We start from the raw sequence: 14,092 nt of genomic DNA, 5'->3' as shown, positions 1-14,092 counted from the left end.
TGTACTCACAAACCCTTTCCCCCTGCAAACCAATGATGTGGCCAGCGAAGGCATCCCGTATTGTCCTGTCTCTCCTGAACCTAGCTGCACTGTCTGGCTGCTTGTATAGAGCTAGCGCCGTCATCGCCCCAATCCTGGCGAGGGCACTCCCTACATACGTCACACAGTGCACCCTACACCCACTGGAATGGATGACGTTTGTGACAAAGTTCCTCCTCTACCTTGGTGGGTCCTGCACTTAGTGGCGGATTTGCTCGCCTCACAGATTCACCCTGTGGGTCGGGAAACAGCCCAGAGACCTTCCCCTCTGGTAGAAGCCACAGTTCAGGTCAATTCCTCCTGTGTTTGATCAGGAGTTGGGAGGTTTGGTGGGAACCCAGGCCCACCCTCTACTCTGGGTTCCAGCCCAGGGCCCTATGGACTGCAGCTGTCTAGAGTGCCTCCTGGTACAGTTGTGTGACAGCTACAACTCCCTGGGCTACTTCCCCATGGCCTCCTCCCAACACCTTCTTTGTCCTCACCACCAGACCTTCCTCCTGGTGTCTGATAACGCTTGTACTTCTCAGTCCTCCAGCAGTTTGCCTACTCACTCTCAGCTTCTTGCACGCCTCTTGCTCCCAGTTCCTCGCACGCACTTCCTCTCCTCTGGCTCCCCCTTGGCCTGACTGGAGTGAGCCCTTTTATAGCATCAGAGGGGCCTTAATTAGAGTCAGGTGCTTAACAGCCTCACCTGACTCTTTGCAGGTTAATTGGAGTCAGGTGTTCTCATTAGCCTGGAGCAGCCCCTGCTCTGGTCAGTCAGGGAACAGAAAACTGCTTATCCAGTGGCCAGTGTCTCTCCCTTCTACTCTGCTGTTCCCAACTGGCCTGGGTCTATCACACATTATACGGACTGGCACCCAAACAGCTTCGTAAGCAGCTCCATCTTGCCTTGATCAAAGGCACCATCTTGTTCCCGCTCAAGGTGTAATTACACCTTCTGCCACGTGCTCTTACATCTGGTCATGGCTTCATGAGCCAGGGGAGTAAATGATATGGTGGATCTCCCAAAATAACATTGGGCAAAGACACCCCGCTGATGTCCCAGTCTGTCCAATTCGAAAATGACGGCACTCCAGAATACTCTGCCATCTTGCATTCTGCCATTGCATCCCACGCTGGTGTTCATGAACCTCCTTCTAGGGCTGACTATGGTCAGCATAATAAATATCCTTTCTAGTTTATAGAATCATGTACATCTGAGGGGTAGGGGCAGACATTGAGCACATGTGCCATTGATGGCCCCAGTTCAGTTTGGGAAGCGATTCACTCAAAGACAGCTATTATTTCGGGGACATTTACGACTTCACTGCCCATAGATGAACCATAGAATTGTAGGACTCGAAGGGACCTCAAGAGGTCATCTAGTCCAGTTCCCTGCACGTGGCAGGGCTAAGTATTATCTAGACCATCCCTACAACAATTGTCTGGCAAACATCCTACACAATAGAATCAACGTTTGATTTGCCAATGCCTGGACTGGGCTATCAGGGGGTCTGCAGATGACAAGTGAGGGTCATCAGCAGAGCTGTCTGTGTGGTAGAGCACAGGACCTGAGTAGTGGGGGGCTCTGTGAAAGGACTGAGGGGCACTGGCAGAGCTGGGGGGTGGGGGAAAGCCCAGGGCTGGGAGAGCAGAGGAGCTTCGGGTTGGATGGAGGGGCACTAGCAGAGCTGTGTGCGCACGCAGCGGTAAGTAGCCAAAGATTCTAACAGCAGGCAGGGACAGATTCAGCTTATCAAGACTATAACCCTGTGCATAGGGTGCCAGCTCCTGGAGTCCTGTGATTAGCCCTGAAGGGGGCAGCTCCCCTGTGCACCTCAATAGGGTGTTAACCTCACCCAGCAGAGGGCTCTGGGTGTGACCCTTCATCCTGGGTAAGTATTGCCTCCCACACCCACCCAGGGGGAACAGGTTTCCAATTGCTGCTTCTGAGGCAGGAGGGGAGCCCAACGGCTACCCCACTGCAAGTTGGGGTGGGGCCACTCCATGGGGCCTCATGTCAAGGTGTGTTATGGGCCCCAGGTTGCTTTACTCTGGCCCTGGCTACAGGCCAGCATGGCCCGGAGCTGGGGCTGCGCTGGGGCTCAGAGGGGTGGAGAGGGACCAGAGCAGGGACAGAATAGGACACTCGCTGGGGTCTCCAAAGAAATAATGTTAGAGGCAGAGAATCCATCAGGCCCCTCGAGGACAGAGCTGCCCCCTCGCACGTGTCCGGGGGCTTGGCCATGACATGGCCCAGTCTCACGCTGGGGCTGGTTACAGACAATCCCACAGACCAACACACCTCATCACTGGGACCTTCTCTGACCTTTAACTAACACCTTCCCCTTTCTGCACCATGTCCCACCCCTCTCACTTACAGCCTATGACCTGCCCCATGGGACCCCGTCCCCTGGGCACGTCCCCCTCCGCTATCCATAGGCCTGTGTCCCTCTGCCCTGGGATTGGACCAAGCACTGAGCCAAGCTGAGCCCAACCTCTCCTCCTGCATCAGCCCCTCCAGAGCCCACTCCTCCTGGCTGCAGCTCTCTCGCTCTCCCGCCTGCCTGTATCTGAAGTGAGCCCAGTCCCCCAGAGCCGGCCTGACACTTGCCTCTCATTACTCATCCAGTGCCCATGTGGCTCCTGGTGGTAGCTGGATCTCCAGTGCTGAGACAGGCTCACTGGCTGCAGACCCACCTGGAGGGCAGGACAGGGACTATGTCCATGCGCCAGTGTGGAGCTGGGATTTCCACCTGCGCTCTGGGAAGGCTGGGCGCCTGGCACCCAGGCAGCTGCTCTGGCATCATGTTTATAACTTCATACAAATGGGCCCATTGTAAGATGGAAAATAAGGGGGGAAATGAAAACACACAAGGCAGGAGATTAGGGTCCCTACCGGGGTTGACTTCGGCACTGGATGGCTCAGGCAGGGCAGCCAGCAGCAGCATGCAGAGGATCATGGTGGGCAGTGGGAGGCGCTGCACCGGGTCAGTCGGGTGTGAGTCCTTCACAGCCAGCAGCTGCCATCTACATTTCTGAAAGACAAAGCAAAAGAGGGGAGATCGAAGTCCTCTCGTCAGGGACCCTTGTGGAGCTGCAGACCCTCAGCGCTGTGCCATGGCGCAATGAGCCACAACTCCCTGCACACACTGGAAACAGCACCTGCTGGCACAAAAACAGGCGGCATCTCTCTCCCGGCGAGGGGCTAGTGTGTTATGCTGACACTTGCCCAGCTGCTAGTGTTGACTCTGGAGCTATTCAGTGCTGTGGGAAGTTCACTGTCTCCCTGCGTATTGTGCACAGCAGCACACCAGTATCACTTTCAAATAAACCCTGGCAGGTCACACGTTAACAGCTCCAATGCAAAGTCACTTCTGCCCCTGTTTATTCGCTCCCCTCCTTTAAAACACAGCGATGCCCAGACACCTCCTTACGGCAAAGCACACAGGGTCACTTTCAAAGCATGCCTCCTTCAGCCGTGAGAAACGAGGCAAACCCTCCCCGGCTCTCTGCACTTCTGGTGGGAGGACACTTGGGGGCAGAATGATTACACTTGCTTTGTGGGCCCTGCACTCCGGACAGATGGTGCTGAGCGCAGTGCAGGGGCAGGCACCAGCGTCAGGGCTGTGCTAGGAGTGAGTGTGGGCAGTGAGCAGCAGCATGTGATTTACTGACTAGCTGGGCAAGTAAAGCCTCATAGCTAGCACCATCCGCTCTCCCTGCCCAGCAGCTCCCGAGTGACTTGTGTAACTGAGCTGGGCAAATCCCTGTCACTTTTCTCTTAGAACAGGCCTGTCCCCCTTGCTCGTAACCTTCTCAGACTCATACCGTCTGGGAGAGCGTTTCCCGGGTCTATTCTGCACCTAATGGTCAGTTTCTTTACAGTGGAACAAAAGCCTGTTGCTGTTTTCGAGTGTGTCCGTTCTGTCCTTCCTAAAACCCTGCTGCCGTCGCCCAACAGCAATTTGGGGTAGCAATGCAAACTGGGCCAGCCAGACAGTGTGGAAGGGTTAAAGTGCGTGCTTTTCACACGCACACAGGAGTTTCACACACACAAATGGTTAAAGCTTTTCACACGCACACAGGAGTTTCACACACACAAAGGGTTAAAGCTTTTCACACGCACACGGGGGTTTCACACGCACAAAGGGTTAAAGCTTTTCACACGCACACAGGGGTTTCACAGGCACAAAGGGTTAAAGCTTTTCACACACACAAAGGGTTAAAGCTTTTCACACGCACACAGGGGTTTCACAGGCACAAAGGGTTAAAGCTTTTCACATGCACACAGGGGTTTCACACGCACAAAGGGTTAAAGCTTTTCACACGCACACAGGGGTTTCACACGCACAGAGGGTTAAAGCTTTTCACACGCACACAGGGGTTTCACACGCACAGAGGGTTAAAGCTTTTCACACGCACACGGGGGTTTCACACGCACAAAGGGTTAAAGCTTTTCACACGCACACGGGGGTTTCACAGGCACAAAGAGTTAAAGCTTTTCACACGCACACGGGGGTTTCACAGGCACAAAGGGTTAAAGTTTTTCACACGCACACGGGGGTTTCACAGGCACAAAGGGTTAAAGCTTTTCACACGCACACAGGGGTTTCACACGCACAGAGGGTTAAAGCTTTTCACACGCACACAGTGGTTTCACAGGCACAAAGGGTTAAAGCTTTTCACACGCACACGGGGGTTTCACAGGCACAAAGGGTTAAAGCTTTTCACACGCACACGGGGGTTTCACAGGCACAAAGGGTTAAAGCTTTTCACACGCACACAGATCCTAACGATTGCCAGTTTTTTACTAACAATCCGACAGTGTGCCCCGTGATGTTTCTCTCTGGAGATATATCTGGAATAGGGCAGACCCCTGCCTCATTCAGGGCACCCAAGACAGCAGTCAGTTTGCAAGGGTTCTGTGAGAGCGCTTGCCTTGCTGAGCATATCCTGCAGGAATGCCACCCAGCAAACCGTTCTGTAAGAAAAAGTGTCATTGCTTCCTATCTGTGGGGGTTTTTTTAAACTAGGAAATGCCACAAAAAGCTACCTTAAAAGAACAGAAAGATTATACAGTGCAGCCCTCAAAACTTCAAGTCACATTCACCGGCCTAACCTCAACCTCTGCCCCTTGCGCACGTGCATTATGACTCAGGCATTCGTTACAGGATCACATGGTATTTCTGATGCAGAACCCTGCCCCGTTAGTTACAGCACTCAGGCCATATGGTGAAAGATGATCCAATGATAACAAAAGACAGCTGCCGAGTTCACTGCATCCCATTCAGCCAGGGCCCTGGGTAGGGATCGGCGGCATGGGTGACCATGTGACTGAAGCCACATGGCAATGCCGACAGGAACCTGTGCTTGTTCTGCCCTGACTTTGAAGTGCTGCACTTTGCAAAGGAGCCTTTGCAAGCTCACGTTCCGTACAGAGAGACACAGAAATGAAAAACCGACGTGCCAGCCAGAGGGCCCTGGAAATACTTACACGTCCCACAGAGGAAGTATAACAGAGAGAGAGTTCGACAACCCCATTCCAGAAGGAGCCCTTTAGTAAACACAACGCTGCCAACTGCACTCGTCCGACTGCAAACACATGGTAATTGCTGACCCTTCCTCGCATAGGGGGCCCCTGCAGGAGGGTGCCTCCCACCTGCTCTGTGGGCCAGCATGGAGGGGGATGGAGACAGGGCTCTGCCTCCTCCCTGCCCCTTAGGGAGGCTGTTGACTGCAGCTGCAGCTGACCCTTTCAGACCAGGCACAGAGCAGGGGGAGGCCAAAGGAAACCAAGAGGCAAGAATGCTGTTATGTGCTCCGTACCTTCCTTTAGCTAAGGATGCTGTCCTGCCCAATGCCAATGGGACTGGAGGGCACTGGCTGATCAATACAGAACTGATCAAATACACCCCTCTGGGAGATGAGCCTGATCACATCAAAATCCTGTGTCAATAAAGATACACGGGGCCATTATTGGAGTGTAAAGATACGTACATTCCCAGCTGCCAGGGCTGGCTCCAGGCACCAGCCCAGCAACCGTGAGGGGCGGCACGGCCGGGTCTGCGGGTCCCTCACTCCATCTCAGAGTGAAGGACCAGCCGCCAAATTGCTGCTGAAGACTGAAGTGGTGGCGGTAGAGCTGCAGATCGCGATCGCAGCTTTTTCTTCTTTTTGCTGCTTGGGGCGGCAAAAACCCTGGAGCCGGCCCTGCCAGATGCTGAGATTACAGGAGCTAACGAGCAATGTTATTTTGTATCAGGAGAAATGGTGTGTGGCAGCTTTAGGGTCATGCACTGAGCCTCAAATGTGGTGTTTTCTGACATTTAAATGCTTTGCTGCATGTCCAGTTAGCCAAGTGTAGCCTGCCAGGAGCTTACCTAGGTCCCTGGGTCTCTGTATGCTGGTAGTTCGGGGGAGAGCCAAGGGCAGGCTCAGAGTCTGCTGGGCCACCCTGCAGGAGCGAGGAGAGACACTATTTAGACCAAAGCGACAGGAGACCTGTCAGCTCGGGGGAGGATGGCCAGGAGCCAGCCTGGCTACCAGCCCCCTGCTCAGAGGAGGGGCAGCCTCTGAGAGTGAGGAGGGGGGCAGAGCCAAGTGACTGACAAGTGAAAGCCTGAGAGAAGAGCAGCCCTGACCCATAGGAAGTGAGCTGCCCACCCCCAGGGAGCACTGGAGAGGAGAGAAGCCAGTCTGAAGCCAGCCACTGAAAGGGCATGGCTGGCTGTGGGTGAGCTGCTGCCTCCAGGTGCAGGCAGGGTCCCCCTGAGAAAGAGCCTCTGCCTGCAACACCTCTCAGCTTGGTCCTTTCCCTCCTCAAGGTTAGTTCTCTGGTTCCCTAGAGAAATCAGTCATGACACGGCATCCCTGCTCTGGCTGCTGGCCCAGGGCCGCCCTCTGTCTAGGCGCTACGGTAGGAGACAGAGGTTAGGATCTGTCGAGGTTAGTAACCTGCACCCCTTTGTGAGGCGCAGAAGCCCTGGGACCGGAGCAGCCAGACTCCTGCATGAAGAGGATGCCTGTTAGCAGCGACCGGAGGTGTCCAGAGCCATCTCTGAACCCGAGGAGCAGTCATGGAGCTGTGAGTGCTCCATCTTTTAGCGGCTCAGGGAAATTGTCTGGGAGACTCCCGGAACGGTGTCCTCAAGCCAGTGGTCAGGGTTTGGGGATTGTCTGACCTGCTGCCTATTAAACCTGCCGAGGGACTTACTTCCTTATCCCATGTGAGAGTCTTCGGGGCTGTACTGAACCCAGTCAGCCAAGGTGCTAATTGCTATTGCAGGAGATATTATCACAGGTCATCCAGGGCCCCTACCAACTACATGGACCAACGGGACACTGGTTTTTATGTTTTCTGTATCAGGTCAGGTGCTGGGGAAAATTCACAGGTACTATCTGCGTGGGCACCAGTGATCCTGACTGTAGTGTTTTACTATTATAGTTACTTCCCGTGTAATAGGATTCCTGTGCTGAATACATTGTGTGTGTTTGTGTTATTTCTTGGGAGTCTCCAATTCTGGCACGTAAGTGGGGGTTACCTGAGTGGCCCTGGTGACTGGGCCAGGAAGGACCAGAGGGGTGGAGGCACACCCAATAAATTAATATGGAAAGAAAATCAGGAAGTTACACCCTGTTGAGCTGGAGGCGGGATCCAAGGGAACCCAGGCCTGGCCATCAAAACTCCTGCGGAGGCTAGCGCTAAAAGAGGTAACGGGGTGGAGAAGGGTGCTACTTGAGCAACACAGATCCACCTGCCCTCCTCGTTACTGACCACTCCAATTGCTGTGTCATCGGCAAAGCTTAGCTGCAGCGATCCCAGGAGTACACTCCGGATAAAGCTGCAGTCGCCACCATTCACTCTCATCAGGCAAAATCAGTTCCCTGGGTGATGTGCCCGTAAATTAGCCACGCTGCTATGCACTGTGCCAAGGAAAGCGAGTCCAAAGGAAGAATATTTTATGCTTACAGTGATTTCCTCACAGGGACTTCTCAGTATCTGAGTCACAAGGGCAGGACCCAGGTCTCCGGATTCCTAACCCTAATGCACTAGATCAGTGCAGGAGGGGAGTCACAGAAGGCTGCCAGGGGCATCACTGAAAATGTATTACAATCTAAAGCAAAGAAAATCTGCCCCCCCCCCCCGCCCCCGCACACCGTTCCCATTAAGAGTCAACCTCCCGAAACACATGCGCATCCGTCATGTCTCTAGGCAGCACTGGGAACTGCTGATATATTTTTACTTACTTTGATAGTGAATATAATGGAACCATGAACATTTCTGGCTTTAAATAAGGGATCGTCAATGTGAAAAGGCCAATACTAGTGCACCGGGCCTCTGAGGAAATCACTCACCCATTCTGTGCCTCGCACTTTCCTGACTATACAATGGGACTGTTACTTTGCACTTCTCATACGTAGGTCTCTCAGGCCTTTACAGACCAGGTGTGCACACGCCGCCCCCTTCACCAACAGGACAACTGGGGCACAGAGAGTCTAACTGACTTGTCCAAAGTTGCAGAGCAAGTAGGTATGGACATGCCTCCTGCTTCAGGTGTGTGGCTAATCCGCTGGCTAGACCTCTGTTCCTCCCAAGGTGAGTGACTAACCCTGGCCAGGTCTACAGTGGAAAATTCATAACCCATTTTCTGTAATCCCCCCTCCTCCCCAATTCCCATGGCAGCAAACTACAGTGTCCTTGCCACCACGTTGCCAATTCCTGCTCAGAGCAGCTCCTGGGCTCAGTTCCCACGGCCTTGCGCTGTGCTGCACTCTGTCGTGTTGTGGTGCTGGCAGCAGCCAGGAACAGAGAGGGCGCGTCTACATTGCAATTAAACATCTGCAGCTGGCCCATGTCAGCTGACTCGGGTTCGTGGCGCTTGGGCTATGGGGCTATTTAATTGCTGCATAGACATTCAGGCTGGAGCCCGGGCCCGGGGACCCCATGTGCACGGCTGCATGGAGAAGCCAGGGTGGCGTTTGAGTTCTGCCAGCAGAACCCTCGCCCTCCATGGAGGCGGTAGGTCCAGCCTTGGTGTCTGGAGGAAGCTGGAGGTGTGAGGCACGTTGAGTTATTCCTTGGGGGCAGTTCAGAGGCAGGGTGGCTGGACAGCACACACCCTGCCCAGGTGCTGCAAAGGGGCAGCAGGGTATCCAGGCAAGAGCTCATGGGGCCAGAGACATGAGTGAGGAGGAGGGATCAGGGAAGCAACACATTGGAGCCATGAGAAGACATGGGAGTAGGGGCTGGGGCACTTCCAGGGTTGGGGCCTAGACATCAGAAGCAGCAGGGAGGTGGGGGTAGGCAGGCTGTTTGAGGGCACCGGAGGGTGAAATCAGGTTCTGGAGCGATTGCTTCTTCAGAGCAGGTCACTGCATGGGCAGCATGAGGAGCAGCAGCTCCCCCACTCAGCTTCCCCTCTCGGAGGGCTGGTACCATGGGTATCGGTCTCTCCCCACCAGAGCGTGAGATTATGCTGGGACACAAGGGAGCGTGTCAGCACAGGGAAGTGTGTGCGTGTTACGCCGGCTCCCTGGCACTTAGCAGGCAGCTCCAGAGTGCCAGAGCATCTCTGCTGCCTCTCCCTTCTCCTGCTGAGCTCTTTGCTGAGATGCCTATTGCGATTCCTGAGCGTTTGAGGAGGCTCCTCTCACCCCTTTGGCTTTGGGGCACTGGACTAGAAAGCGTCTCTCTCTGCCCCACGCCCCTCTGCTCTGCTGGCTGCACAGTTATTGCGTTCAGCCTCGTGCCCCAGTTCCCCTCTAGCGTACGCTTCCTGAGCCTGTATCCAGGGCGTGGCTGCCTAAGAATTAGCTGTCCCGGAGGAGGTCTCTGCGAGTGGAGGAGTTCTGGGCTTTGTGCTGGTCGGTCTGTTCTGCCTGCTGGTTTGTGTACTGGGGTATCAGGTACTGGTCTAGCCAGCGGACACCTGAGAGTTCTGGGTGGGCCACGGAGGCTGCTGCCATAGGGGGATTAGTGTTGATGAGCTGCGGGAGCAAAGTGTTTAATTTCTGATCCGCACGTGCTTTGTGGGGGAGGCAACGTTTGCGGCTTTGCCTGAAGTGGCCCCAGAAGCTGGTTACCCTTTCCTGCCTGTTGACTGGCAAGGGGCATTGACCTGGCAGCTGTGGGGACTGCGGCACTGGAGGAGGGGGGTTTCTCTCGGGGTCTGATCTCAGTCAGCGAAAGCCACTGTGAAAGCTGGGCCCGAGACGTCACTCCCGGATGGTAGCATGGGTTGGATGATGCAGCTGGATAGGTTTAGCAGTGGTTCTCTCTCTCTCTCCTGGTTTCTTTCTGGTGTGGAAGGCCCACGAGAGCTTTTTCAGGTAGAGCTTTTTCAGTGAGTCCAGAACTCCCAGCTGTATTTGTTATGACTTGATTCTAACCCTGCTGTCACACCTCTACCCAGAGGAACTGCCACACCTGGAGCGCAAGGACCACATTGGCACCCAAGCTCCAGGCAACAGCAAAGCCTGAGAGAGGCAGGAAAGCATTATCCCTGTTTGCTGGGCTGGGTGGATCAAGTTGCTAATTGCTAACAGCTGGCTGCATCAGAATAAAACTCTGTTACAATCATTATGTGAGCAGAAAAAAATCTCCCTCCTGAAAAATATTTCACTCACTGGGTATGTCTACACAGCGAAGAAAAACCGGCTGCTGGCCCATGCCAGCCAGCTGCAGGGCTGTTTCTTTGCTGTGTAGGCTTCCGGGCTGGAGCCCAAGCGCTGGGATCCTCCTGCCCCGCAGGATCCTCGAGCCTGAGTTCCGAGCCCGGAAGTCTACACAGCCGTGAAACAGCCCTGCAACCGGAGCCCCACAAGCCTGAGTCGGCTGTGTAAACACACCCACTGAGAAGTGCAGGGGAGAGCAGCTTTCTCCAACATACAGAGCAGACTCGAGGTCAGAGAAACAAGCCCGTCTCTTCACTCAGGTACAGGCAAAGACCACGACTGTCCCCAGTGGAGCATGTGCCCCAGCTGCTAGCGAAGGCATTTCATAACAGTCCCTACAGCGGGAACAGGAGGGAGCCACTGGGAACATTTCTAACTGGATCTGCATGAAATAGGTGGAGTTTGGGGCCCCTCCTACGTCCCATCCTCTCTTCAGAGATCCACTGTGGAGGGCTGGAATGTTCGGGAGCCTTGGGGGATCCACGATGAAAGAGATGCGATTGTTTGAACTTGCACGTGTGTAAATGGTTCCCTGGGAGCCGGAGTCTTGCTATGGGTGCACAATGCCCTAATGTCAGGATGTTCTGTGGCTGTAAATCCACCTGCTGGTGGCAGTGCACAGGCTGGGCTCTCACTATACAGGCAGGAGGAATCAGCTTCTCTCCTTGATTATGGGGTGTACAGTCCTGCCTTTGGCATGGTTCTAGTCAGGGAAATGGCTCTGGGAATGGCTGACTGGCCAACTATATAAACCCCCTCTCCGTTACTTACGGGTCGAGCAGGCTGGAGGACGACAAGCCTGTTCCATGACAACTGTCAAGGTTTCAGAACGTGTTTATGTTCTGCATCGGAATGAAAACTAAACCCCTCAAACATTCTCATGAAACAGAAAGGTGGCCAATCAGTCACACTCTGTCTCATCGGAAGTGGCCAGAGAGCCCTGGAACTCAGAACACTTCCCAGCCTAAACATTTTGGCTTCGATGAAACAGCATATTGCAATGAAAACACAATTTGTTGAAAACGTTCAACCCAGCTCCACTTTCAAGTCAGTTTTGCTAAGCTTACAAGTCAAACAAGGATTTTTCTGATTCTAATTCTTGTTTTATGGTAAAACTCCAGTCTCTTTCTTCCTGTCTGACACACTACTTTTGACAAGATTCTGCCTTTGAAACATAGTTGGCAGTTTGCTGAAGATGCACAGGACAGACTGGAATACAGGGTTGCCTTTGTAGAGTGATCAATAATAAACATGGTGTTAGCAGTGGGATTCTGCCCAGCAGGGATGTGCTGCAAGAAGGGGACATTATTCCAGCAAACGTGCCCAGGACCACACTTTGGATCTGGCTATCTGCAAGCCAGTTACTGCACTTCCACCAATCAAGCATCATTGCACTATTATTGTCTGGAAGAAGAATTATAACAGAACAACCGAGAAAACTGTTTCTGGAGCTCAAGCCTCAGCTAAAAGACAGCCTGATCCAAAGCCAATGGAAGTCTTTTTACTGGTTTCACTGAGCAACACACTGAAGGACATCTTGCCTTGCGGCTGAGCAAGGTACACACGCACCCTACGATCAGGACTCCACCCTTACCAACACGAACCAGGCTGCCAGCACAGACAAGAGACAAGGGCTGGGCATTATCAGGAGCTGACGAAAGCTGATAACTGCTAAGGCTCACTCAGGCCAGACACACAGCCCTTTGGGAAGTCAGTGATAGGGACCGAAATGACAGAAGAATTGGAGCAGGCACAATGAGATCACAGATACGTTCTGGGACAGCGACAGGGTGTCAAGCAAGGCAGAGCAGAGCAGGAACAGTAATAAAGTCAACCAGGCAGGGTTTTTGAAGAGCCAAGAGAGGCACATTGAATTTGATAGTCATTTTCAGAGGGCTGTGGCATTTCAGGGGTGCTGATAAGACACAGAGAAGAACCCTCTGGGGTGGGATTTGGGCTCAGGATTTTCAGAAAGAGCCGGGACGCAGCTTGACATAACATCCTGGCACTCTGCGAGGAGTCAAGGGAAGAGCAAGGCATCCACAGGCACAGCCCATCAATGTGGCAGAGTTCCTCGCAGGAAGGGCGGGATGCAGTGAAGAGAGGACCACTCTGTTCTCACCCCCATTCTGTTAGCAATGTCTGCACAAGAAGTGCTGCAGCCACCGGTGTGGCAGGCACACAGCACGAGCAGCAGCGTATTCTAGCTCATTTCAGCCCATAAAAAGGGAGAGGGATTCTCAAAGCCCCTTTTGCCTGCTGGCACGCTGCTGGCTGCCCAGGCCAGCCCAGGACTCACTCACTGCTAGGGAGGCAGGTACACCACAAGGAGACAGCTAGAACGCAGGATATGTGTTTCTTATGCAGCAGACACAATGATCCTAGCACAGGCCAGAGAGGGGAAAGGAGCACGTTTACTCTTAGCTAAGGCTAAGATTATGTCACAGAAGTCATGGAATCCATGACTTCCAGAGACCTCCATGACTGCGGCCCACGCAGCTCTCGCCCCCAGAGCATCGAGCTGCAGCCGGGGGACCCCACAGCTCCCAGCCCCTGGGGTTAGCATGTTTTCTAGACCTTTAATCAGTTTTGTTGCTCTTCTCTGGACTTTCTCCAATTTGTCCACATCTTTCCCAAAGTCTGGTGTGCAGAACTGGACACAATACTCCAGTTGAGGCCTTACCAGTGCTGAGTGGAGTGGAAGAATTAATTCTCTTGTCTTACTTACAACACTCCTGCTAATACATTCCAGAAAGATGTTTGGTTGGTTGGTTTTTTTGCAACCGTGTTACATAATTGACTCATATTTAGTTTGTGATCCATTACAACACCCAGATCCTTTTCTTCAGTACTCCTTCCTAGGCAGACACTTCTCGTTTTGTATTTGTGCAGTTGATTATTCCTTCCTAAGCATAGTACTTTGCACTTCTCCTTATATAATTTCATCCTATTTATTTCAGACCATTTCTCCAGTTTGCCAAGATCATTTGGAATTCTAATCCTGTCCTCCAAACCACTTGTAACCCCTCTCAGCCTGGTATCATCCAAACATTTTATAAGTGTACTCTCTCTGTCATTATCCAAATCATTTATGAAGATATTGCTTAGAACCAGATCCAGAAAAGTTCCCCTGGAACCCTCTCCTCCAATATGCCCTTCCAGCTTGACTCAGAGACAACTACTCTCTGAGTATGGTTTTCCAACCAGTTGTGCACCCACTTTATAGTAGGTTCGTCTAGGCTATATTCACTAGTTTGTTTATGAGAAGTTCGTGTGAGACAGTACCAAAAGCCTTACAAAATGCATGATGATGATTTTCTAATCATGGAAGGACCCCTGTCTGACCAGAGATCCCTCTGTGACATAAAGGCCCTTGTGAAGGAAGAGGAAAGAG

General features: G+C 53.0%; 1 protein-coding gene across 4 annotated transcripts in view; it reads right to left on the bottom strand.

Moving 5' to 3' along the window:
- Positions 1-14,092, bottom strand: part of LOC120386920 (discoidin domain-containing receptor 2-like) — a 146,001-nt gene that overhangs the window by 76,537 nt on the left and 55,372 nt on the right. For 2 of the 4 annotated variants that reach the window (XM_039506964.1, XM_039506966.1), the window contains exon 2: positions 2,921-3,059. In XM_039506964.1, coding sequence (XP_039362898.1) covers positions 2,921-2,984 — 64 coding nt within the window. In that variant the 5' untranslated portion in view covers positions 2,985-3,059. Of the gene's footprint in view, positions 1-2,920; positions 3,060-6,404; positions 6,479-14,092 lie in introns of those variants that run through there. The other 2 variants (XM_039506965.1, XM_039506967.1) reach the window with 2 other exon arrangements.

The sequence above is a fragment of the Mauremys reevesii genome, linkage group 19 (assembly GCF_016161935.1).
Source record: "Mauremys reevesii isolate NIE-2019 linkage group 19, ASM1616193v1, whole genome shotgun sequence".
Taxonomy (NCBI): domain Eukaryota; kingdom Metazoa; phylum Chordata; order Testudines; family Geoemydidae; genus Mauremys; species Mauremys reevesii.
The sequence above is the reverse complement of the archived record's forward strand: the minus strand, read 5'-3'. Positions and strand labels throughout refer to the sequence as shown.